The sequence below is a fragment of the Ziziphus jujuba genome, chromosome 1 (assembly GCF_031755915.1).
Source record: "Ziziphus jujuba cultivar Dongzao chromosome 1, ASM3175591v1".
Classification (NCBI taxonomy): domain Eukaryota; kingdom Viridiplantae; phylum Streptophyta; class Magnoliopsida; order Rosales; family Rhamnaceae; genus Ziziphus; species Ziziphus jujuba.
In genome coordinates, this window is record NC_083379.1 from 8021489 (window position 1) to 8045329 (window position 23841).

The window sequence follows — 23841 nt, forward strand, 5'->3', positions numbered from 1 at the left end:
ACACTAGCATCTTCATCTTCCAATTCCTTTCCATTCTCTTTTCCAAGCCTCTCAAGACACTCCCTCCTAATATGGCCTTTCTTTAGATAATGAAAGCATGTAACATTATTCTTTGACTTTGATTTGCTACTTTTTTTCCCATTATCCTTTATAGTTCTTCGTTCATGTGTACATCTAACAGTTAGACCTTCACCATCTCCATCTTTGCCATTGATTCTTTTCTTAGCATCCTTTACGATGATAGCCACTATCACTTCCTTCAGGATTGTCTTTCATACTCGAAAAGTATCCACCAAAACTCTTATTTCCTCTAGGTAAGGAATTTAGCAAAATCACCATTTGATCCTCATCCAAAATTGAGATTTACAAACTCTCCATTTCTTGAACCAACTTCATAAAGTCATCAAGATTATTGATCAAAGACTTTTTGTTCTTCATCTTCAAATCGAAGAAGTGTTGCTTCATATGAATGCAATTTAGGACCATCTTAGACATGTACCTTTCTTTCAATTTCTTACAAACACCTGCCGTTGTCATTTCCTTCTACACCTTCTCAAAACCTTGTCTCCTAAACTAAGAATTATTAAACTATAAGTCTTTTTCAATAATTAATTCTTCTCTTTCAGATCCATAATCTCTAGTAATTCATCCTCACCATTTAAAGCTGAATTTAACCTTAGCCAATACTGCCTTCATCTTCATCTTCTAAAGCCTAAAAGAGTTTGAACTCGTGAATTTCTCTACTTCAAACTTGTTAGACACGGTTAACTTTACTTTTGTATGCAAGATTTCAACTTCATTTCGATTAGGGAACAACAAACTAACTAACAAAAAGGCAATTTAATGACAACACAAAATCCCTAAATCTAAACCACAGGTTTAAATCCTAACCTAAGCTTTAATACCAATTTGTTGGGTAAATACAATGTGTAGTTATGAATAAATCTTAATCCAATCAAATAAACTAAAGCACAAAGAAAGATAGTAACAATAAATGGAACCCAAGCACACTACCAACTTAAATCTAGAGAGAGAAAGACAATAAATAAAAATAGAAGTCGTGGCTCTTGACAAGTCAATCTAAGAGAGTCCTAGGTTTTTAGATAAAGAGCCCTAGCTCTTAAAATAAAGAGCCTCAAATTCTATCTTCTAAGCCTTAGTCAGCTCCTTCCTATGCTTTCTAACTTCTTTTGCTCTTTCCTTCTTCAATTCTACCTCTCCAAACACCAATACACATCTCATAGCACTCCATCAAGCTTGTGTCCATGAATTTAGAGCCATAAACAACAATTCCGCACCTTGACTCTAAATTCCCATTTCTTCACCCTCTACCTTCCTTGTTTGCAATCTTCCCTCATCAGTTATCAAACACATGGCTTAGGCCCAAGCCCACCTAAGCACACCAGTTGCAAGGCAAACACCAATGTGTTTTTTCTAATCACAAATTCATCTCCCATGAATCCTTTTGAGTACATAAGATTCATACTAGTGCTTCCAAATGTGGTTTTCGAAGTTTACACAAATACCTTCTAACTATACTAACTGATTGAGCAATGTTAGTACAAACCAATTGACATTCCAGGTGACCTCTAGCAGACACACATGGAACCTTTTATCTCTTCCATTACCTAGATGCATCCACCAAACCACAAAGACCCTTGTTGTAATTAGCTTCTAGGTTTGACAACCCAATAACTCCTTTCTCTATCCATCCATCTGATCTTACAAACATGAGGCTTCACCCAAACTTCTATATTAAACTATTTCATGAAAGTCTCATCCTTGGTCTTCACAAAATAAACCCACACTCCCCTTGAATTATCATCGATAAGTCTTACAAAATATTTGCAACTTCCATGAGAGAGTATTTTGGCCAATCCCCACAAGTCAGAATAGATATCTTCCAATATCTCCTTGGTCCTATGCTCTAAAAGATTAAACTTCACTCATGCTCGCTTGCCAATAGTGCAATATTCACAAAAGTCCAATTCCTTAAGCTTATCTTCACTCAATAGGTCTTGATTGCTAAGCTCTGTTATTCCTTTCTTATAATATATCCAAGCCTTCTGTGTTAGAGTGTAGCTTTATTTAAATTCTCATAAGACATTAGAACTTCATTTTAAATTACATCCCTATTAAAAAAAATGCAAGCCATTTATTTCCTTGCTTTAATTACCAACAAAGATGTTTCTAAGACTTTAAGAATCCCCCTCTCAGCTCTATAGTCATATCCACTCTCTTCCAACATTCTCAATGAAATCATATTCTTTTTTAACTCATGAACATACGTTACATTAATTAGCATCTTAAAGCTACCATCATGCAACTTCAGCTATATGGAACAAATCCCACCAACTCTGCATGCTACATCATTTCCCATGAGGACTTTCCTATCTTCAATCTCAATGGAAGATTAATTGTAACATTTCGACTCAATAAAATGCCTTAAATTTGAACTTTTAACCACGTTTGACACAGGTTGATCAGAATTGACCAAGTGAGTTTCACGGTTGACCTTTTAGTCTGAGAGGAATTTTATATTGACCGAGGTACCTGGTAAATTACTCATTGACATGAGTTCGTAGGCTAGTAGTACTCTAAAATCGGAGCTAACATTTGAAAGTTATGGTCAAAACAAGATGTGAGCCAAAATGATCAACAAGCTCAGGATTGAATTTTGATTTATATGGATTTTGATGTTGACTTGTATACCATGCGATAATGCTTATTAATATGAGAGCGTATACTAGTGGCACACTTAATTGGACCTAGGTTGAAAAGTTACGGGTTTGTAATATCGTGTCTATATTTTCTGAGAATGTATTTATCGGGTAGATGAGTATTCAAATATATCTCTGATAAATGCCACATGTCACTAACTAGAAGGAGCCATGTGTCACTATCAAAGAAGGCCATGTGTCACCACTATTTTTCCTTTTCATTTCTCTTTTCTTCCCCCCACCCCCCCTCTCTCTCTTTCTCTCTCTCTCTCTCTTTCTACCCCCTTCCTAAATGATAGTACGCACCCTCTCTCTCCTCCTTCTATCTTGGCCCTGGTCGGTTGCCGCCATCCCGACGACCATGGGCCACATGCATCGGCCATGAGGGAAGCCAACCTTATGGCGGCATTAGAGCCCAAATTTCTTGGTCAGCCACCACGTACACATCCAAATCGGGCCGACGATGTCAACTTTAGTTTTTCTAGTGGACTTAGCCCATTTTATACCCTATTCGCCCTATTTTGAACCTTTTGATCTCAAAAATGCCTTCATTTGTCCAAATTCCAAACCGTTTGAGAGCTAAATTGAATGGAAGTTTGGCCAAAACTTTCCCACTATTTTTCGACCACCAACGGTGAGATTAGGGGCTTTGAGCTAAGTATATTTTATCTTTATCATATAAGCTTTCATTTTATATATAGTTTATTAATTATAGTTGTGTACTTAACCATTTTTGAGCTAATTGAGGAACTGTTGTAAAAATTGGATTGTATTGAAAAATTTTCCTAAGAAAAATGATCACATTTAGGTTCATAGTGGGTAATAACAACTAATGAAATAATTAATTTTATAAAAATTGGTTGTAATTAGGGAAATCCCAAATTTTGGGTGATAGATGAATTGGAGATTGAGATGTAGTCAGACGCATTTAGAGTCTAGTATTGAAAATCCGAGTTATCGAGGGTGAGTTTTAAAATATTTAAAGTATTCTAGTATCATTGGAAAAGGTATGTGTTAATTAGGTAATATTTTTTTATGTATGTTAGACATCGATGGGATTTGCAGTGAATTCTACGATAGAGTAGGAATGGACAATATCCTTAAAGTGAGTAATCCCTTTTTCCAAAATTATTGTCGTGCTGTTGAAGGTATATATGTATATATATATATATATGTTTTTTTTGTATGTTATATAAAATTCTGAAGAAATTATGTATATCTTAAAATTTAAGAAAATTATTATTAAATTTTATTTTTTAGATTTTATGTGCATAAAATTTATATTTGTGATTTTAAAGAAATATTGTATTAAACTATTGTTAAATTTATTGTTATATTTTATTGCTAAATTTATTATGCAAAATAAAATGTAATTATGTGTGTTTATTTATGTGTGGATTTCATTTGATCTAATATAATTTTTGCATAAATAAATTTTAAGGGTTTTAGAAAAATAATTGTATGTTTGATACTGTTGGTATATCGTATGATGCATCAAATATCTTTTTCATATATATATATATATATATTATGTTAAGTCCATGTGTATGCATCGTACGATCCGATTCTAACCATGAATAGCTTAGTCTTATCACTCTGTCGCCTACGAGACCAATGGATCGGACGGCTACTGTAGGCAACCATTCCAAACCATATTGATAGCAATACACTTATGACAGCTGATATCAAAGGACTGTGCATTAGTATGTTATATAGTATATCGGCAGTATCTTCGCTACGAGTGTGCGAGTTACTTAGTATATTTATAAACTTAAAATTTTATTTTATTTTATTCATTCATGATTATGATTTTCTATTATTATCATTATTTATTTATTATTGTTGTTGTTGTTGTTGTTGTTACTACTACTATTGTTATTACTACTACTACTATTACTACTACTATTATTGCTTATTGTCATCATTCATATTATTGTTATTATTTTTTATTTTATTATTATTATTATTTATTATTTTTACTGTTGTTAATTATTATTGTATTGTTGTTGTTGTTGTTGTTGTTATTATTATTATTATTGCTGCTTGTGAATTTGTTACTATTATTATTATAATCATTAGTGTTAACTGCATACTCATCATATTTATCAAAATGGGCAAATATTATAGACTTCGAACAAGTATCGTAGCCTTCAGACAAATATCATAGCCTCTGGATAAATATTGTAGCCTTCAGGTAGGTTACCCAAACTCTTGAAAGATTGTATCATCACTATTATTGTTGTTATTATCATTATTGTTATTGTTGTTTTTATTATCTTCTACTTGTATTTATGAGTTTGAAATATTTATGAAACATTGTAATAATATATAATTGTAATAAGTGGATGGTGTGGGTGGACAAGAGTCATAAAGGTATTTATGCATTATTAATTTATAGAAATCCTACAAATTTATACAAATCTCTCGTAATAATGTAAAAGGAATAAAATGGTGTATTATTGACATGTGTTATTTGGGCAGGAAATTTTGAGTCATGTCCAACTTTTAGAAAAGATGCTGTGGAATTTTCTATAAACTTGCAAGTATGATGATTCAACTAGTTTCATTCCTCTAATCTATCATTTTATCTGGTCCTTTTCTAACACTTGCCAATAGAATCTTAGAAGAAGCTTTTCAAAACAGAATGAAACCTTTGACTATCCTTCCTAACTACTAGGCTTAGCTCCATGGATATATATGAAGTTAAATTGGTTTTTTTTCTTTTTTTCTTTTTTTTTTATTTGAGTAATAGTAAACTCACTAGAACTAGGAAATAGGGATTTCACCTCAGATTAAAGTTTAAATTCTGAAAATGTATTTTTAATGATTTTTATCACTAGGCTAAACTTAAAAAATCAAAGCCAATTTGGTTTGTACGTTGGAATCTTGCTGTTTAGTTTTAATCTACACATACTAATTTTATGGTGTGAACTCAAATTTCAGCCATGCTCGTCGAAACTTTTATTATTAGTTTACTAGCTATGTATAACAAGCCTTAAATAATAACTCCACAGTTAAATGAAAAACAAAACAAATATATATATATATATATATATACATATGTGTGTGTTTATCAAGTGAAGCAACAAAAATTGACATTGTACAAATGATTATTTATAGTAACATTTATGTACGCCTGATTTTTCAAATTTAATATATATATATATATATATATCAGAAAAGTTTTTGCAATTTTTAAGGAAAATGGATTGAGAAATGATTATTAGCATAACTTACCATTGCCGAATTAACAAGAAACTCCGTTCTTTCCTTGCCTTCTCTGTCCTAAGAGTTGGAGTGGCAATTGGTTCAAATTGCCCCAGCTTCATGGTGCCCTAATCAGGATGGTAGAATGAAGAGGGGCAAGCTTATTGGCGAATATAAGCCTACCATATACATATATGCAATTAAAATTTTATTTTTAATTGTTTATACACTTTATTATAACTCTTTTTTTTTTTTTTTTGGTTATTTTGCTTGAAAAAGGAAATAGTAATATTACCACCCCAAGTTGAGGAGTGCGAGCGAGCTACACTCTCTTCGACACTCGCTGCCTTTATAAGGTGACATATGTCTTTCTGCTTTTGTGGAAATCAAGACAGCCATGACAAAAATAACTACCCAATGTCTTTTGCATATAATAACGAAATTGTCATCTTCTCAACTTTTATAAAAAGAGTACTTTTGCAAGTCCAGTTTTAAGGTTTTTTTTTTTAATGAAACCACTCGTTTTGCCAACTATTAATTTATACGGCTTCTTTAGGGAAAAAATAAAATAAAATAGACCATGAGTTAAACACAACCTATGAAAATAATAAAATAACAAAAAAATTTCATATTTTCACATATTTAAGATAAAGAAAAATAATATTTTACAATACTTCATAATATATATATATATATATATATTGTCGGTAAATTTAATTTTTTTCAAAAAATATATATTTTTACACATATTTTAATTATGTCAGTCAAATTAAAATTGTGCCCTCACTTCTTGAGTGTAGTTTTTTTTATTTCATTTCTGCAATTTAACAATCCACATAGTGTCTATTACAAGTTTCATAAATATTTTTATGTCTTAAAGTTACATAAGTGTTAATAGCTGAGAGTTTCTAGATCAATTATTAATTATCATTTTAAGAATAAAAAAGGGTAATTAATATGTTAATGTATGAACATTCACAATTGAAATTTGATCCAAAATATATAATTTTTGACATTTTAGCTACTTTTTAGAGAACATTGGAGAATATTGTACACTTGATGCATATATTGGGCTCTTGTGGTGTTGTTTTATTATGTAATTTCATTATTTTTTTTATTGTAACAAATACATTGCATATTTCAAAATTGTTAAAAACTAAACTAAAAATAGTTTAAGGACCAATTATACATGAAAACTTATATTTAAAGATCCACCCAAAGATATCATAATCCAAAGCACATTTATTATGGAATAGTTAAAGATTAACGAATCCAAATATATATGAATCATCATCATCTTTTTTAATTTTTCATACTTTATGAAAGTATAAAATTATTTTAATTAAATTTTGTTTTTGGTTTAACATTATAGCTAAGTTGTTTAGCCCTTGAGTTTGATTAAAAAAATAAATTATAAAAGAATGGAATTCATATTAGAGTTCCCAAAAAAGAAGGGGTTTCAATAAAAAACTTAAAATTAAAAATTTCTTTAAAGAATGGAATTTCTTTAAAGAACTGAATTAAAAGTTAACAAAATGGCAATTTTCGTTATTAAATGCAAAAGACATGGTAGTTGTCATCCTCTTATTTTCACAAAAGCTGTAAAACACAATAAATGCAGAGTGTCTATGCAAGTGTTTTAAGAGTGTGTCGCTAGTACCTTCTACCAAGTTTCAAAACATTATTTTTAATTTTTTTTTTTAATTAAACATTTTAAAAATTAAACGGAGAACTGGGATGCTGAATGGATCCCAGCCAGCCTTTTCTTAAAAGTGGAAATTAGGAAAACAAATCAGGTGTTTTGTACCATCTAGTTTTAGATAATAGTTTTATAAATATTTTAATATACGATAAAATTATTATTAGAAAAATTAAAATATTAAATTATATTAAATAATTTTAAAGTCATATTAATTAATTTTTTTCACATTTCAAAAATTTATGCTCTAAAAACCACTTCATTTATTTTCAAAACTTAGACCGAGAGGGAAAAATTGCGGGGAGCAGCCTTGGTCTTGCCCAGCCTTGCCAATCCCAAGGCCAGTTGCTTTTGCCTTATAATTATTCAAAAAAATCTGCAACTGATTGCACCATTCTCTATCAGTACTTGAGCATAATTATTTCTGGTTGACCTCATGTTCCAGATAAACATTTAACCAATTAAAGGAAGTTATAAATCAAGAGAAGAAAATATATTAGCTTTTTGGTCATTTCCATTTGTTAAAATCATCAATTTAAATAGAATATTGAAGTAGTTTCGCAAAAACAACTTAATATAAGGATGTACCAATATATTTATATTTACTAGTCGGTAAGGATGTGCTATTGACAATGACTTGTGGAATCAGTCAATTAGATCAAATATTAATCACCAAAAAAAAAAAGAATCTACTATCTTATTTATGAAAGAAAGGAAGTTGTAGGAGATATAGAACAATTTAATATTGGAAAACGAACAAATTGGATTTTGGAAGTTTTATATGCTTTAAATTGAAATGCTTAAATGTATCAGCACCTAGGAAACGTCTTTGTTCGTTCATCAAAAATTAAAAGGGAGGAAACATGCTAGTTCTTGAAAAGCCTTCATTCATATGCATCAAATCAAAAATTCAAATAAAAACAAACAAAAACACAGAGGACAGAATTAGCTAAAGCATCAACGATTAATATCTTTCTCTTGCGTGGAAATTTCAAAAGTCAAGGTCTTTGTGATGTTGTGATGCATGCCATGCCATGAAAGACAGAAATAGCTCATGGCAGGAGCTTGTTTTAATTGACCAATCAAGCAGTTTGTATTTTCTCTCGATATTTTGCCACAGATAATAACGGGTGGAAAATTTTGATTTTTCTTAACTTCGGACTCAAATCATCCAAAACGATCCATCTCAAATTAATTGTTGGCTGTGATTTTCCGGTCACAATTGACTCAGTAAGCATTGACATAAATCTCAATCCTCCATTGCTTGATACTTCTTTAGCTATTTAGTTCTTCCTACAACTGTTTTTGCTGTCTGAGAATTAATGCATGAACTCTCTCTCTCTCTCTCTCTCTCTCTCTCTCTCTCTCTCTCTCTCTCTCTCTCTCTCTCTGTGTAGCGTACATCTTCTGCCATGTTTGCCAAGCTTGTGAGTATATTATCCTTCTACTTCATCATAGTTAGTGTATTTGCAGCTGAAGATCTGAGTTTCACCTACAATGGATTCAAGTCAGCAGACTTGCTTAACTTTGACGGCATAGCAAAAGTCACTTCCAATGGTATTCTCATGCTTACCAATGATACTAAACAGCAACAAGGCCATGCCTTTTACACCACTCCACTAACCTTCAAGAACTCTATGAATAGCTCTGCTTTCTCCTTCTCTACCACCTTCGTCTTTGCTATCAGATCGGAATTATATCAACCTCTGAGCGGCCATGGAATTGCTTTCGTGATTGCTCCAAGAAGAGAGCTACCAGGTGCTGTTCCGAGTGAGTTTCTTGGCCTTTTCAATCAAGCAACTAATGGGAAGGGCAGCAATCAGATCGTCGCCGTCGAGCTTGATACGGTAAACAACTATAAAGAGTTCGGAGACATCAATGACAATCACGTTGGGATAGATATTAATGGGCTGAGATCTGTGACATCTGCTCCAGCAGGATATCATGCAGACGGTGGGTTTAGGAACTTGCCCCTCATCAGTGGCAAATCAATGCAAGTTTGGGTCGAATACGACGGTGAAAATAAGCGAATGGATGTGAGTTTGGCTCCAGTCAAAGTTGGCAAACCTCGGATTCCACTTCTGTCATTGACTAAAGATCTGTCCCCCATTTTCAACAACAGCATGTATGTTGGCTTCTCAGCCTCCACTGGCTCTGTTCCAACCTCACATTGTATTCTGGGTTGGAGCTTCAAAATGAATGGCCTGCAGGCTCAAGAACTTGTCCTCTCTCAGCTTCCCAAGTTACCCAAATTAGGAAGCAAGAATATTAGATCAACAATTTTATTAGCTGGGTTGCCATTGATTTCTCTAACAATACTTGCTCTAGCAATTTTGGGTCTAGTTTATGTCATAAGAAGAAAGAGGAAATTCATGGACCTCGTTGAAGATTGGGAGATTGAATATGGACCTCATAGATATAAATACAAAGATCTATATACTGCAACGAGGGGGTTTAAAGATGATGAGCTGTTGGGTGTTGGGGGTTTTGGTAGGGTCTATAGAGGTGTATTGCCAATGACTAAATCTGAGATTGCTGTGAAAAGAGTCTCTCATGAATCGAAACAGGGGATGAGAGAATTTGTGGCGGAAATAGTCAGTATAGGGAGGCTTCGTCACCGGAATTTGGTACCACTTTTGGGGTATTGCCGGCGAAAAGGAGAGCTCCTATTGGTCTATGACTATATGCCAAATGGTAGTCTAGACAAATACATCTATGACCAACCAAAAACCACACTTAATTGGACACAGAGATACAGAATCATCAAGGGAGTAAGCTCGGGTTTGCTATATCTCCATGAAGAATGGGAACAAGTTGTGGTTCATAGAGATGTCAAGGCTAGTAATGTACTCCTTGATGCTGAATTCAATGGAAGATTAGGAGATTTTGGGCTTGCCAAACTATATGACCATGGAACAGACCCTCAAACCACACATATCGTCGGAACACTTGGATACCTTGCGCCAGAGAATACGAGAACAGGCAAGGCAACGACCAGCAGTGATGTGTTCGCTTTTGGAGCTTTTTTGCTTGAGGTTGCTTGTGGAAGAAGGCCAATAGGGGCACGAAATCCGTTGGAATCGGAGGAGATGATTTTGGTGGATCAAGTGTTTTCGTGGTGGAAAAAAGGTGATATTCTTGAAGCCAGAGATCCAAAGTTGGGTTCGGAATTTGTAGCAGAGCAAGTGGAGTTGGTGTTGATGCTTGGCTTGTTGTGCTCTGTTTCAGAGCCTGCTTCTAGGCCAAGCATGCGACAAGTCGTTCACTACTTGGAAGGAGAAATGGCATTGCCTAGTTTAGAGTTGCTTGCTGTTTGTTCGAATGGCTTAGCATTTGCTCACCATGAAGGTTTCGATGATATTGTTGCCACGCCTTCTCCTTTTTCTGTTGACCAAGCATTCTGCTCGCAGAAATCTTCTACTGCAGATTGGCTTCTCTCAGATAATTGATGAATGAATCATCTATTTAGCAACTTAGTCCAAAAAGTAGTTTTAGTATAAAAAATATAAAAAAAATAAAAAATTAATGTTGCTAAGCTAATACTTCAAAATAAGAAAAATAAATATGTTGCTGAGCTTAGACTAAACTTGATGCGTTGTATAGATTGTTGTATATATGTGTATATATATATATATATATATTTATGCTTGATGTCTAGTAGGAAAGGAATGGATTATTTTCATTGTGATTGTCAGAGGAAACATTAAATTTACTACTGGACCATCTACGCAGGAACTAATTAATTGTTGAAATCAAATTGGATTGATTAGAGTATTTTGACACCTGTATTTTAATTTTATTAAATATTCTATTTAATCAAAAATTTAATGCAGAGAAAATAGATTTTATTTATTTTTTTTTTTTTTTGGGGGGGGGGGACAAATGGGAAGAAATTGATTGGAAGTTAAAGCATACAAGAAAATATAGCATTTAGCTTTTTGAATTGTCTTTCCCATTGACATAAACAGCATTTGGCTATTTGAATTGTCTTTCCCATTGTCAAAAACAGGGAAAGAGAAAATCGCGAAGAAATTGGTTATTTTCAAGACATGGTGATCTATAATTGTACAACCTGGTGTACAAACTGATAAATTAGCATACTTCACAATAGCAAATTAATCTAATTTTCCCCCAAAAAAAAAAAAAAAAAAAAAAAAAAAAGGTGGCGAATCGACGAGAAACTTCTCTTTCCTAAACTTTCATATCTAAAATGGGGAGGCTTTTCTGAAAAAGAAAATAAATAAATATATATATATATATATATATATGTGTGTGTGTGTGCGTGTGCGTGTGTGTATGGTCAATAATCTGTGATCAATTGCACCTTCAAGATCCAGTAACGACGAACATTACAATTTCTGGTTCACCGTGTATCAGATAGACATTAAACAATTTAATATATTTATATATAATCTCATTTGGAGTCTAAAAACTAAGAGAAAATAGTAGCTTTTGGTCATTTTAATTTTTTGAACCTATCTAATTTTTCAATGTTTTCAGGAGTTTATTTTCACTAGATCAAGCTAATTATAAGGTTGTTTGAATTTTTATATCATGTTGTAGGTAAGTATGTGCTAGTAACAAACAACTCATCGAACCAGCAAGATTAATCGATTGTGATTTATTTTTAAATTTAGAAACAAGAAGCTTATAGCTAGGATATGTCAATAAAAATAAAAATAAATAAATAAATAAAGGCACATTGGACTGCCAGAATGCAAATATCACATATTAAAATTTTGATTTCGATCCAAGCTACCAGATCTTTACGTAGCATAAACTTATATTTCATTTTGATACAGAGTTCTCATCTTTCAATAAAATAATCCACTGAAATAATTTTATCTTGCAAAAATATACACTGTTCAACTATGTTGAATCACTCTAGCTGGTAACAGACAAAGTAGGTTGGTTTGCCTTGAACTAACTTTAAATTTCAATCATTAAAATAGCAAATTCAATCAAAGTTAAAATTACTCATATAACAATACAGATATAATCTCTTTGATACTATTGACTAGTGATTTTCTTTCTTCTTTTTCTTTTTCTTTTTTTATTTTTTTATTTCTCTCTATTTTTAAGTAAAGGATGCTAAATAGAGGCTCTAAGGTGAGAAATAAAAACATCAACTAACAATATGAGATGGAATTGCACCTTCAATGACCAGTACAGATAGACATTGTACATGGTAAGCATGCGTTTGTTAAGAGAAATTTAGTCCAAGAAAAGGATTAAAAAGAAAAGCTCGCCTCGTGCACCTGCCCTCACCCCTAGGAACATGAATATAATTTACAAGCCCTCAGGTTATAACTCTACATTAAATCCAAGATGTATTACCAGCAAACAGCAGAGCGTAGGAGAAGCACGTCAAGTTAGTCTCCATGAATCATGAACGATTGAAAAGGAACCCTCTTGATTTCCACAAATGTCGAAAACTGCTCGTCCATTGGCTGTTTCCATGGCTCCCCATCCATTTGCATGTATGCATTTTTCCACTCACCACCTCTAATTTCCAATCGGATTGCAGCAGCCTATATAATAGAAGATCTTATTTAACCAATGAGTGTAAAAGTTCGATACGAAAAAACAAATTGACCGTGTGTATTCATAGAGGAAATTCACCAGAAAAAGGAGACATTCGACCATTCCACAATTTGAGTACTTTTAAGGCTTGTATTATATAAAAAATAAATAAATAAAATAAACTAAAAGTAAAAATAAAAAAGGCTGTTACTCCAGCAGATAATTCAAGACATGTAAGGGATAAGGATTTGTACAATGTATCCAACATCATATATTGGAAAATATTAATATTTGTAAATGAAGAACTCGTACAGCATGTAATTAAAGCCATACTAGCTAACGGATTGTTTGAGTTCCAACTAAGGCCACATACAATACAAGCATGGCCCCAAATAGCAACCAAACCACCCTTCAATGAAGGGCCACAATATCACATTACAATGTCATGATTTTTCAATTTTCTCCTTAGTTTTTGGCAAGACTTTAAATTTTTAATAAGCATAAATACATTTTACCCTAACTTTTTAATGACCAACTGTTGATTCTAGGATTTTTAACTAAATGCGGTACCTGGGCAATGTGCTTGGCTGAGATGAGTTCCACCATAACAAATGACGCATGCCATCCTTGCTTAAGCCCAAAAATTTCTAAGAGACCATCATCAACATGAGCCTCAACAAAGCCTCTCTGAAAGCAAACATAAAATTCAAGGTGACCATTATCATCTTGAAAATTAATAGTCATTTAACCTGGCAAGGTGAATACATGCAAAAAATTGGGAATACAGTTGTAATGAAAGAGTCAGAAGACCAAGAGATTGGGACAATGAAACATGTAGCTAATACAGATTATATATACATATAAAAGCACTTGAAAATGTTGACAATAAAAATCAAATCCACTCGAGGAAAATATATTTCATACCTTTTCCAAATATTCTGGCTTCAAATGACCCCATGGATTTCGTCCACTTCCATAGTTATGAAGATTTAAAGCAACAATAGCCCTCACGCTGGAGTAGAACGAAATTATATCAATGAGGTGTAGAAGAAAGATTCATGAAATCCATAGCCAAAAAATTATTGGGTGGGGAAATTAGACGATGAACCAATTCCATATAAAAATCCTGTGGTTCATTAAGTATCAATTCACTCCATATGCTTAATTCCATCAACTTTTCTCATTATATAACATTTAAGCCATCCTCAATAAACTAACCAAAAAAATCACAAAATCCACATCATTGTAAGTTCTGACGAAAAACATGGATGAGATCAATCATTTTATTTCTAAAAGTAACTTTGGTTAATTCAAGTTAACCTACATGAATTTTAATGCCACAATCTAACGTAATGAAGTATAAAAGAAAAACTAACACTTTGTCAACCACAAGGCAACAATGTTAAAAGGAACGTACAAGAAGCAAAGTAAATTTACATAGAAAAAGTAACTTTAAAGAACAAAAGTATATATGCCATTGCAATTAAATGCAACAATTACATCCATAGAAACAATAAAGGAAATCCAGATTAAACGAAAATAATAGTATGAAAACGATAATATTATTGGAACCATACCTTGAAGGTACTGGAATCAGCTCCCATTCTGAGCAGTTGACCTTTTTGACATACATCCTTAGGATGTTTTTAAGTCCCCTAAGACAAATTTTAACACATATCAGTAAATTATGTATATTACTTATATAAGATTATCTGTTCAGTGTTTACATACTTGGTTCTATAATTAAAAAGAAACTCTGAGTTGCTTTTAGGAACCAACACAAGATCTTACTTAATCATAACTTACTTTCCTACATTAACCCCCAAAAAATAATAAATAATAATGGCCACACTCCGGTCAGAAAATCTAACCTTAAACTTGGATGACTTGTGCAAGGAGTGAAGAACCAACCTTGAGTGCAAGTATAACCTGAGTAGATCAGCTGCAACAACAGATGGACCAGATGAATTATAATTAGCAAAATATGAATATAGCTAGGAGAGGTATACTAATGCATGTTTTCTCATCATGGTAAAACATATTACTTCTATGAAAACTAATATAATATATTCAGTATCAAATACAGAAGGAAACAGAAAGATTGAGGACTTGTCTGGAAACCAGTTTGAGAAAATTGCTTCCCCAAACTATATCAGAGAACATCATCAAATGCAGGAACATCAATTTTCTATTTTCGAAAGAGCATTTCTGTCTTTAGTTGCAAGAAAAAAAGAAAAAATAAATAAAAATAAATCTCCCACACAAATCTAAAACAACCCAAACAAACACAATTGTTTTATTATTTCTAAAGACAATATTTAAAAACAGTTATAAAATAGCTTTCAAGCAGTCTCTTGGTTCTGAACATAGAAACATTTATGACACTGATAGAATGGTTTCAAGGGAGTTGAAACCATTAATGAAAGGGTGATGAAATTCAAACAGACCTTATTCGTAATTGGACCTTGTGCAAGGTACGGTTTTTCATTTCGTAAATGGTGGAAACCATATGCAACCTGGGCGTCCATTCCTATATGACCAAACAACAAAAAATGAGGTTCCATAAAGTTTCAAAATCTGGGCTCCATTTGTTTCCATTTAAGTGATCAGCATGTAAAATGAAGTTACCATCTTTGCAATCCATAAACAAGCTTATATGTGTGGTGTTTCCAAAACTAACAGATGACTAATAACAGCTCTTTTTTTATCACAAAAATAATAAATAAGAGTATATCTACAGGTCAAATAAACATACCTATGCTAAAATAATTATAAAACACTCCTTCATAGCAACTCACTTTGTCAGCCAACTTTCCCTCAACTTCCAAACCCTGCAATCACAGTAAGGATTACAAAGTAAAATACAAATCATGTTATCTTAAAGCACTAAAAAACATAAGTCTCAACCAAAATGATGTGTATCTTAACGCACTCTACATTTTACCTAACAAACATCAATGTGTTTTATTACAAGCATCAATTTTAGCAAAGATCACCCACCCTTCACCAAATTCTCTTCAACAGACTACTAGTAGTTTGATTCTTCTGCAATTGAATGGAGATTTAATCCCTCATTTTGAATGAAGACTTTAATAATACTCACAATACAAGTGCCAAAATAAAGCTTAATCACTTTACATGAACACAAAGGAACAAGGCCTAGAGGAACATGGATAGCACCAGCAAAGTTGACTTCCAAAAAACCCACATGAGACATCTATATCCTCATCTAGAAGCAGAGCACAACTCTAAAAGGAGTTGCTTTTGAAATTTAATATTTGTTCAAAACATGCTTTTATGGTCAGAAAAATATCTTTAGGCAATAAATCTGAAATCAGTAGAAAATGGGCAATAGATACACTCCCCAAAACCTATTAGCATAGCCTACTAAATAACAGTATTTTAGAGAGATTATCAGATCAAGTAGAGTCACATCTCGATATACATTTTGCATTTCAGGTCATCTTTTGAGGAGATTATTCTCAACTTGATTCTAGAAACAATAGGGGATACCATTAAAAGCACAAAAAAAAATGATAAAAATTTTTTACCAACATATATATAGAAAAAATAATAATAAAAAATTCACAGCAAAGCAACAAACTAAAGATAAGTTTGAGGATAATCTGCAGTTGGCATCTGAATGAATAGTACTGTAAATTAAAAGATTCACAAGATACAATTTCTCCAAACAGAAGCTAACATAATGGTGTAATGTAAACTAACTAGATCCACAACCTCATCAAGAGCACATTCTTCTATATGCTTTAGAGAATGAGGAGGCTCCACAATTTCTCCAGTGGGCATTGACAACAGAATATGCCAGCTGCATTCAAAATGAATATCAGACTAACTGCTAGATTAATCACTAAGCAGTATTTTGATTAGTAAAACAATGAGTATTCAATCCATATTAAAATTTATAGGAGAAAAAGACATGACCGACCACCAGGAAACAGCCTCTTGTAGAAATTGTACAGGAATGAAATTCATCATTGCTCTTTGGTAAACAACATTATTATTGAAATCACCAAACCAAAATAAAATCCAAATTAGTTTATGTTGTTTTTAACTTTCTCGTCTCTTGTTTCATAAAACCAGTAAAGATGCAATATAAATATTACATACGAGGAGAATACAGATATTATTGATATTTTAATAAAAAATTTTAAAACAGATCCTCATTTATCTCTGTAAAGAGCTGCCCAGAGAAACTGCATCTTAATGGATTTTGCTAAAAGCTCTTCGAAAAGCCTAAAGCTTTTATAAGGAATTGTCCACACCACCAAAAAACTACTTTTGAGCCTTAGAATCCAAAAACTGCTCTATTAAATTTATTCCAAAATTAACCCAAAAACTTCGAAAAACATTAACAACTAGATATTTCATTTGATAGAAATAAAGTATAGAAAAGAGAAGAAAAAATATGAGGGCCAATATGAGAACAACATTACCAAGTATTAATAATTAAAATGAAAATAAAAATTAAATATACTAATAATTGGAAACTTACCTATCCAAACGGCCAACTGCACCTTCAGTAGCCCTAGAAAGAGATCTTTTGATGGCTGATTTCCAAGCAAAAGGGAAAGAACCACCCTGTTGAGAAATTTAAAACTCAACAATCAACAAAGCAAGATTGCACTTGGGAAATCCAAAATTATCTGCAGAAGAAAACATACCCAACCAAAACTTCTAGATAGGTCATTTCCAGTACCAAGTGGAATAATTCCTACTGGAGGAACTGGAAGTCGGCCCTCTTTGTGAAGTTCTCCAAGACATCCTAACACCCAACCAACCGTTCCATCACCTCCTGCAACCTACCCAATCATCCAATTAACTCTACATATCATGTTAAAATATTTTGGGTACATTATTTATTGTGAAACATAAGAATATTTTTCGAGGGTAATGAAACCCACTATCATACCATAACTCTCATCTTTTCACGGCACTCTTTGGCACAAGAGTTGCCATGACCAGCCAAGATCTCCAGGCAACCCAGCCCATAGCGAACAAATTCATGAGGCTTCACATCTGATAGATCAAAAACCTGCATTAAATACAATTTCCAATTCAAAAAACTTGCAAAACAATTTTAAAATAAAAATGTTTGTCTATAGACAAAAAGAATCAAGAAAAATGAAAACTAGGAGTTTCAGTCTGTAAAAATCCATCCCGCTTTTACATTCCACATTCTCAAGCTAAATATCTAATTGACAGAAAGATTTCAATTCCATGTGCTAGTGTACATGTGGCAAGCATATAAGCCTATATTGAGCACCAACATATCATAATCTAAGATTCTAAATCCATCTAATTTTTCGCAAGACCAAGCCAGTTCAGGTGTACTCTTTAGAATTTCTTACCTCATAATGGCAAGTATTTGCATTTTCATTGGAAAATAGACAACTTTAATGTTCCTTTCAATACTTTCCAGAGACTGGATATATTTTTAAGAGTTAAAGAAACAACCATAAATATGAAAATTTTGTCTCACCTTGCATGACAGTAAAAAAACATTCCATTAATTTATTTTTGGTGCTGCACCCCGGAATCTCTAATGATTGCTAAGTGGCAACTAAAACATCAACCTTTGATAGGAAAATGCCCAATAAGAAACTCTCAAAGAAAAAAATATTTGGCCAACCCAACCATTGACATCATCACCAGCCATGGCTTTAACTACCAAACAAGAACCAGCCACCTTGGGCTTGGGAATAAGCTCTAATATATTCTGAGCACTGAAATAGCTCTTTTCCTCAACCTAGCTTCAACAACCTAACATAGGCTAGGACAAATCATCTAAAGCTTCTATGCAAAAGCCTTCAGCTAAGTCACCGAAAATAAAAACATAACACTTAATTGCAACACCACATATCACCTTAATATTGACAAAGAAGTTCTCCTCTATCTCCAATCTTAAATAAAGGGACTGCCAACATTATTGTTTGAAATACCCTTCCTCCCAAACCACCCATCACAAAATTTTTCAACCATCCTCCACATTGAAGGTAGTGACCAAATGCCCTTATGCAGGGTCCTGCATCCAATTTGCAAACTGATAACTGTTGTTGAAGTCAAAACTCAAATTAACTTTCCTAAGCATCTAATTAAAAGTTCGCTCATTTCTGGCACTAAAGAGAATGGGGTTGAATTATATCCAAATAATCTATTTGTCAACAACAGTCAGCTTTCCAAGCAGTCGACCATGATGACAAATTCAAAACCTTTACAAGATAATTACATCTACCCACTGAGCTGTCCATAACCAAAAAACAGCTGAAACAACTTTTACCAAGTGAGTTCAACAACCAAGTAGGCAAACAAAATATATAAGAATATTTTCTTATCAGTTAACCCTAAAAACTTCAAGTCCTCAGACTTTCCATGATATTCTTATGATACTTTAAAACTGATACTACAGATATAAAGCTATTGCTTTCATTTACATTACCAAATAATGTCGGATTGTAGCAATGCGAAGAGTGCCAAGTAAACAAAGACCTGGATAAGCAAACACTGACACACGTCATCATTCCTTGCTACCTTTTCTAATGAATTTTATAATAATGGAAACGGTAACCAGTTAGAACGGAGTACCCATTTGGAAAGTAGAGGCCAAACCACTCATTTTCCCAGCATAAGATGAAAAAGGCAGGGAAAGCTGAACAGGCAGATCTCTTGATGTAATGTACTGATCGAATTCTACCGGTATACTAAATAGTATAGGAGGCAAATAGGATTTTCCTAACCTATTTGAAAGAGACCACCAGCAATCTTAAAGTCAGAATATCTCAGTGAAAATATAAGATTGCCAGTCAGTTCTCTGAACTGAACACTAACAAAGAAACTTTAGGTCTATCGATTAAAAATTTTAAAAATCTAGTAGCCCAAAAAACCCAAAATATAAAAAAATTTAATGATTAAAAAAATAAAGAAAACATACTTGAAAAAGAGACCTAAATAACTAAAATTATAAGTTTCAAAGCTACATTCTTTTTACATTGTACCCTGTTTCTTAGCAACAAAAAAACATAATGGACAAGAAAAGCACAGGGGTCAAAAAAAAATAATAATCAAAAAAGTTCAAAACCGTACCCACCTTGCAACGAAAAACCCAAAACCAAGATGGTAGATATTATTCATCGAATTGGCATATATACATGCATGCATGTACACATACAGACATAAATAAAGATTGTTAATTTCATTAAGGTGTGTGTTCATTCAGTAGTCGTAGTAAGAAGATTAAGAAAATTGCGAACCTGTTCTTCGCTTATCAATTGCTGAAGCCTCTCCTTAAGCATGGGTCCATGTCGCCCACCGCTACGCGGATTAATAAAGACGACCATGGCCGACTCCGGCGGTTTCTCGTCCTCGGCATCGGCTGCAGCGGGTGCGCTGAGACTGTTTCCGCGTTCGAGGAGTCGGGTCTCGCCGGCAGCAGGGTTCTTGAACCTGATGGAGTCGCGCATGGCGAAACGCAGTAACTGAGGCATCTGGAGCCTCCGCCTCAACTCCACCTTGTCAATCCTCATCCCCGACAGCCCACATCCCCTGAACGACTCGATCATCGACGATCTCGTTGCGATCCGCGTTGAGTACTCGCCGGTCGATTCCGACGGCGAGTCCATTCCCTTCCCCTCTGTATCTATCTCTTTCAATTCCAAATATCAAGAGGAAGATGAAGAAGAAAGCTCTTTGCAAATGGCGTGTGTATATATATATATATATAAATAAATAGATAAATCAGACAATAATATGAATCATGTATTTATATATATATATATATATGTATGTATAGATATAGAGAGAGAAGAGAGAAAAGGATGGGGAATGAGACGGAGATTGGTGTGCGCTTATTCGTCAAACCCAAAGAAGAAGACAATGAGATTGATTCTTAGAGAGTGCGCGTTTGGGAGGAAAATGCTTTTCAGTTTTCAAATTCCCGGTGTGGTGGTTGTTTTCTACATTTAATTCGTTCCTTTTTCACAAAATGACCTTCTTTCTTTCACTTATTTACTAAAAAAGCCCCTCTTCTTCTTCTTCCCTTTTGTATACCAAATTGTGCCTGCTTTATGGAAAATGGAAAATCCAACTCAGCAGCTTCCCATTTCCAAACTTAACGAAAACTGTTTTTTTCCTTTCTTTTTCTTTTTTCTTTTTTCTTTTTTCTTTTTTCCACCTAAAAAAAGATACTTACAAATTTTGAATATGCTAATTGAGTAAACACCGGGCTCTTTATTTATAAAAATCACCATTTTTACTTGGGTCTCTTAACTAAACTGAAAGAGATAAATTCTCTTTTTCAAAGAAAAATAATACTAATAATAAATGGTTTTGTTGTTGAAATGTCAACAAACAAGATGTATAAATCCATAATTATGGAATATTTTGTTCATACACATCAAAAGTTTTGTTAATGTTTGATCAAATTATATTATTATAGTATATGTTTCTACTAACATTTTTTTCATCATTGAACAGTGGAAAAAATAAAAAATCCACGTAAGATTATCATCATGGTTTGAAGAAGAGTTAAGAAATCCAGCAACCTCCACATTTAGTGCCACATGCTTTTACAGTTGGTTCATTATTTATTATTTGTTTACATAATATAAAGACAATGATTTTCTCCATCAATGGGAAAGGCTGGAGTGACGCCCCACCTGTTGGATTTTGTCGAGCATTAGTTACCTTAAATAGACACGTATAAATAATACCTTCTCTAGAAATCCAACAAAAACCTATGAAGCCAAAAAATAATAATAATTGTACCAAAAATGGATCCATTATGAGCTATGATCAAAACCAAACTAAATCAAATCAATGATTGATTCAATTTGATTTGGTTTGATCAATTTGAAAAAAATTGGCTAAAGTTCATATGAATCAAAATCAATGCCCATTTTTACTTTAGAGTTTTTCTAACCATAATTTTTGTTTCTTCCCCCAAAAGAAAAATAAAATTTATATGCATACAAAGACATCACAATTAAGGTGAATAAGATATTGGATCCAGTAGTTGCAAACTTTCATTTTTCAACCTAATCTAAAGTGTATATATATAAAAAAAATAAAAGCTATTTTTATGTAATGGAGATAACTTTTTAAAAACCATATTTGTCAATTAAAAAATATTACAAATGAAATCCGATAAAAAAAATTAGTTCTAATGGTTGAGTATCTCTACTTGTATTCATGAAAATACGAATTTAAATCATAAAAAATAAAAAATTTGGGATAGATTATAATTTAAATAAATTGTTCAAAAAAAAATCCACAATTGATATGATAATTATTTTTAATAGTTCTATTTTTAATATATGTTATAAAAACTAAAACGTATATGAAAAAAATTAAATTCATAGAGACATTGTTCTATCGTAACACCAAACAAGGATGGTTGAAACATCACAAAATAAATAAATAAAATCGGTTGGAGAGTAAAAATGTGACGTCTGACGTCGAACGTCCAACGTCCAACGTCCAACCTGTGCAGGGGGACCCAGAGACATTCTTATAAAGGGAAAATGGCATTCTCGTAGTTGTTGAAAGAAGAAAGGGCAAAAGTAGAAATGAGGAGGGGACTGTGGAATCACAGAAACAGCGCGTAAAAAAGGGAATCGCTGGGGCACACACGGTGAGTGACCGTTGATCCTAAGCTTTGGGCCCCACAGGTAGACGACGTGGAGAGTAGAAGGAGAAGGATTTGGGGCTTGCGTTTGCTAATGCCTAATCCTTAAAAAAAAACAATTGCTTTGTTTGGATTCTTATAAAGAACTTTTAAAGAAATGGCTTTTGTTTGACCCCTCTCTGTTTTTCTTTCAGGGACTCAGACCCAAACAGAGAACACACACATGGATGCTTGAAAGGTCTTCCAAGGTACAGTGCTTGCGTTGTGTTAATTTTTTATTTATTCGTTGGTATAGATTTTTTGGTGAATAGGTACCATGCTTGCCTTGTTTGCAACCATAAACAGACACAAAGATACTTCCCAGTGTCTACTTTTTTTAGTATTTCTATATTCTACGCCTTTTCAACAAGTTGGATCAATCTTTAGATTTGATTTTATTTGTGAATTGTGATTTTGGTTTACTGCTATTTAATATTATTTTTTGTGAATTTTCACTTTGGATATTCTATTATAGGATTATGCCAACCATAATACTTTACCTTATTATCTAAAAATAAAATAAAAACTAGTGACAAAATTTTCAAAGTGAGAACTTTCTTCTTGAACCAACAAAACAATTATGGGCATTTTGATTATCTATTTATATTGATTATCTATATCCAAATGTGCCAGATCTGGTAACATTTTTTAAATATATATATATATATATATGATATGTGTGAAGAGGGATCCATGTGTGGTAAACGAGGAAAAATTCTATCATAAAATATTTCACCTTGACCTCAGCTAAAAAAAAATATATATATATATATATATATATATAATACATCTTGAAAAGATATCAATTATATTTGTGTTTCAGTGGAAATGGCGATGATGGGAAACACTATGACAACGATAGCAGTTGGTGCATTGATTTGGTTGTTATTGGTTTATCCTCTTTAATAACATACCAATTTACGAATATACCCTTCTTTATATATGTATATATATATATATATATACACAAGCAGCTTTACGCCAATAAGACCTCCAATAAAGACCTTTTTTAT

General features: G+C 32.8%; 2 protein-coding genes across 2 annotated transcripts; one reads left to right on the plus strand and one right to left on the minus strand.

The window, feature by feature from the left end:
• Positions 1 to 8442: 8442 nt before the first annotated feature.
• LOC107414483 (L-type lectin-domain containing receptor kinase IV.1-like) lies at positions 8443 to 11341 on the plus strand. The gene has a single exon (XM_016022614.4). It carries the CDS (start codon positions 9039 to 9041, stop codon positions 11073 to 11075), a length of 2037 nt encoding a protein of 678 aa, XP_015878100.3. The 5' UTR covers positions 8443 to 9038; the 3' UTR covers positions 11076 to 11341.
• A 1395-nt stretch (positions 11342 to 12736) lies between these two features.
• On the minus strand, positions 12737 to 21093 carry LOC107414502 (diacylglycerol kinase 7). Its single transcript, XM_016022638.3, has 12 exons — positions 20418 to 21093; positions 18080 to 18202; positions 17832 to 17969; positions 17663 to 17748; positions 16888 to 16975; positions 15905 to 15980; positions 15597 to 15679; positions 15021 to 15091; positions 14727 to 14804; positions 14074 to 14161; positions 13720 to 13836; positions 12737 to 13157 (listed from the first exon to the last, which is right to left on the minus strand). The coding sequence occupies exons 1-12, from the start codon at positions 20784 to 20786 to the stop codon at positions 12999 to 13001; spliced, it is 1476 nt and encodes a 491-aa protein (XP_015878124.1). The 5' UTR covers positions 20787 to 21093; the 3' UTR covers positions 12737 to 12998.
• Positions 21094 to 23841: the final 2748 nt, after the last annotated feature.

Excerpts from the sequence above, each read along its gene's own strand:
- LOC107414502 (XM_016022638.3), bottom strand. The coding sequence starts at position 20,786 with ATGGACTCGCCGTCGGAATCGACCGGCGAGTACTCAACGCGGATCGCA. Across the intron at positions 17,970-18,079 it reads GTGAAAAGATGAGAGTTATG|GTTGCAGGAGGTGATGGAAC; the intron begins GTATGATAGTGG and ends ATGATTGGGTAG. Across the intron at positions 15,092-15,596 it reads AAGGTCCAATTACGAATAAG|CTGATCTACTCAGGTTATAC; the intron begins GTCTGTTTGAAT and ends CTGTTGTTGCAG.
- LOC107414483 (XM_016022614.4), top strand. The coding sequence starts at position 9,039 with ATGTTTGCCAAGCTTGTGAGTATATTATCCTTCTACTTCATCATAGTT.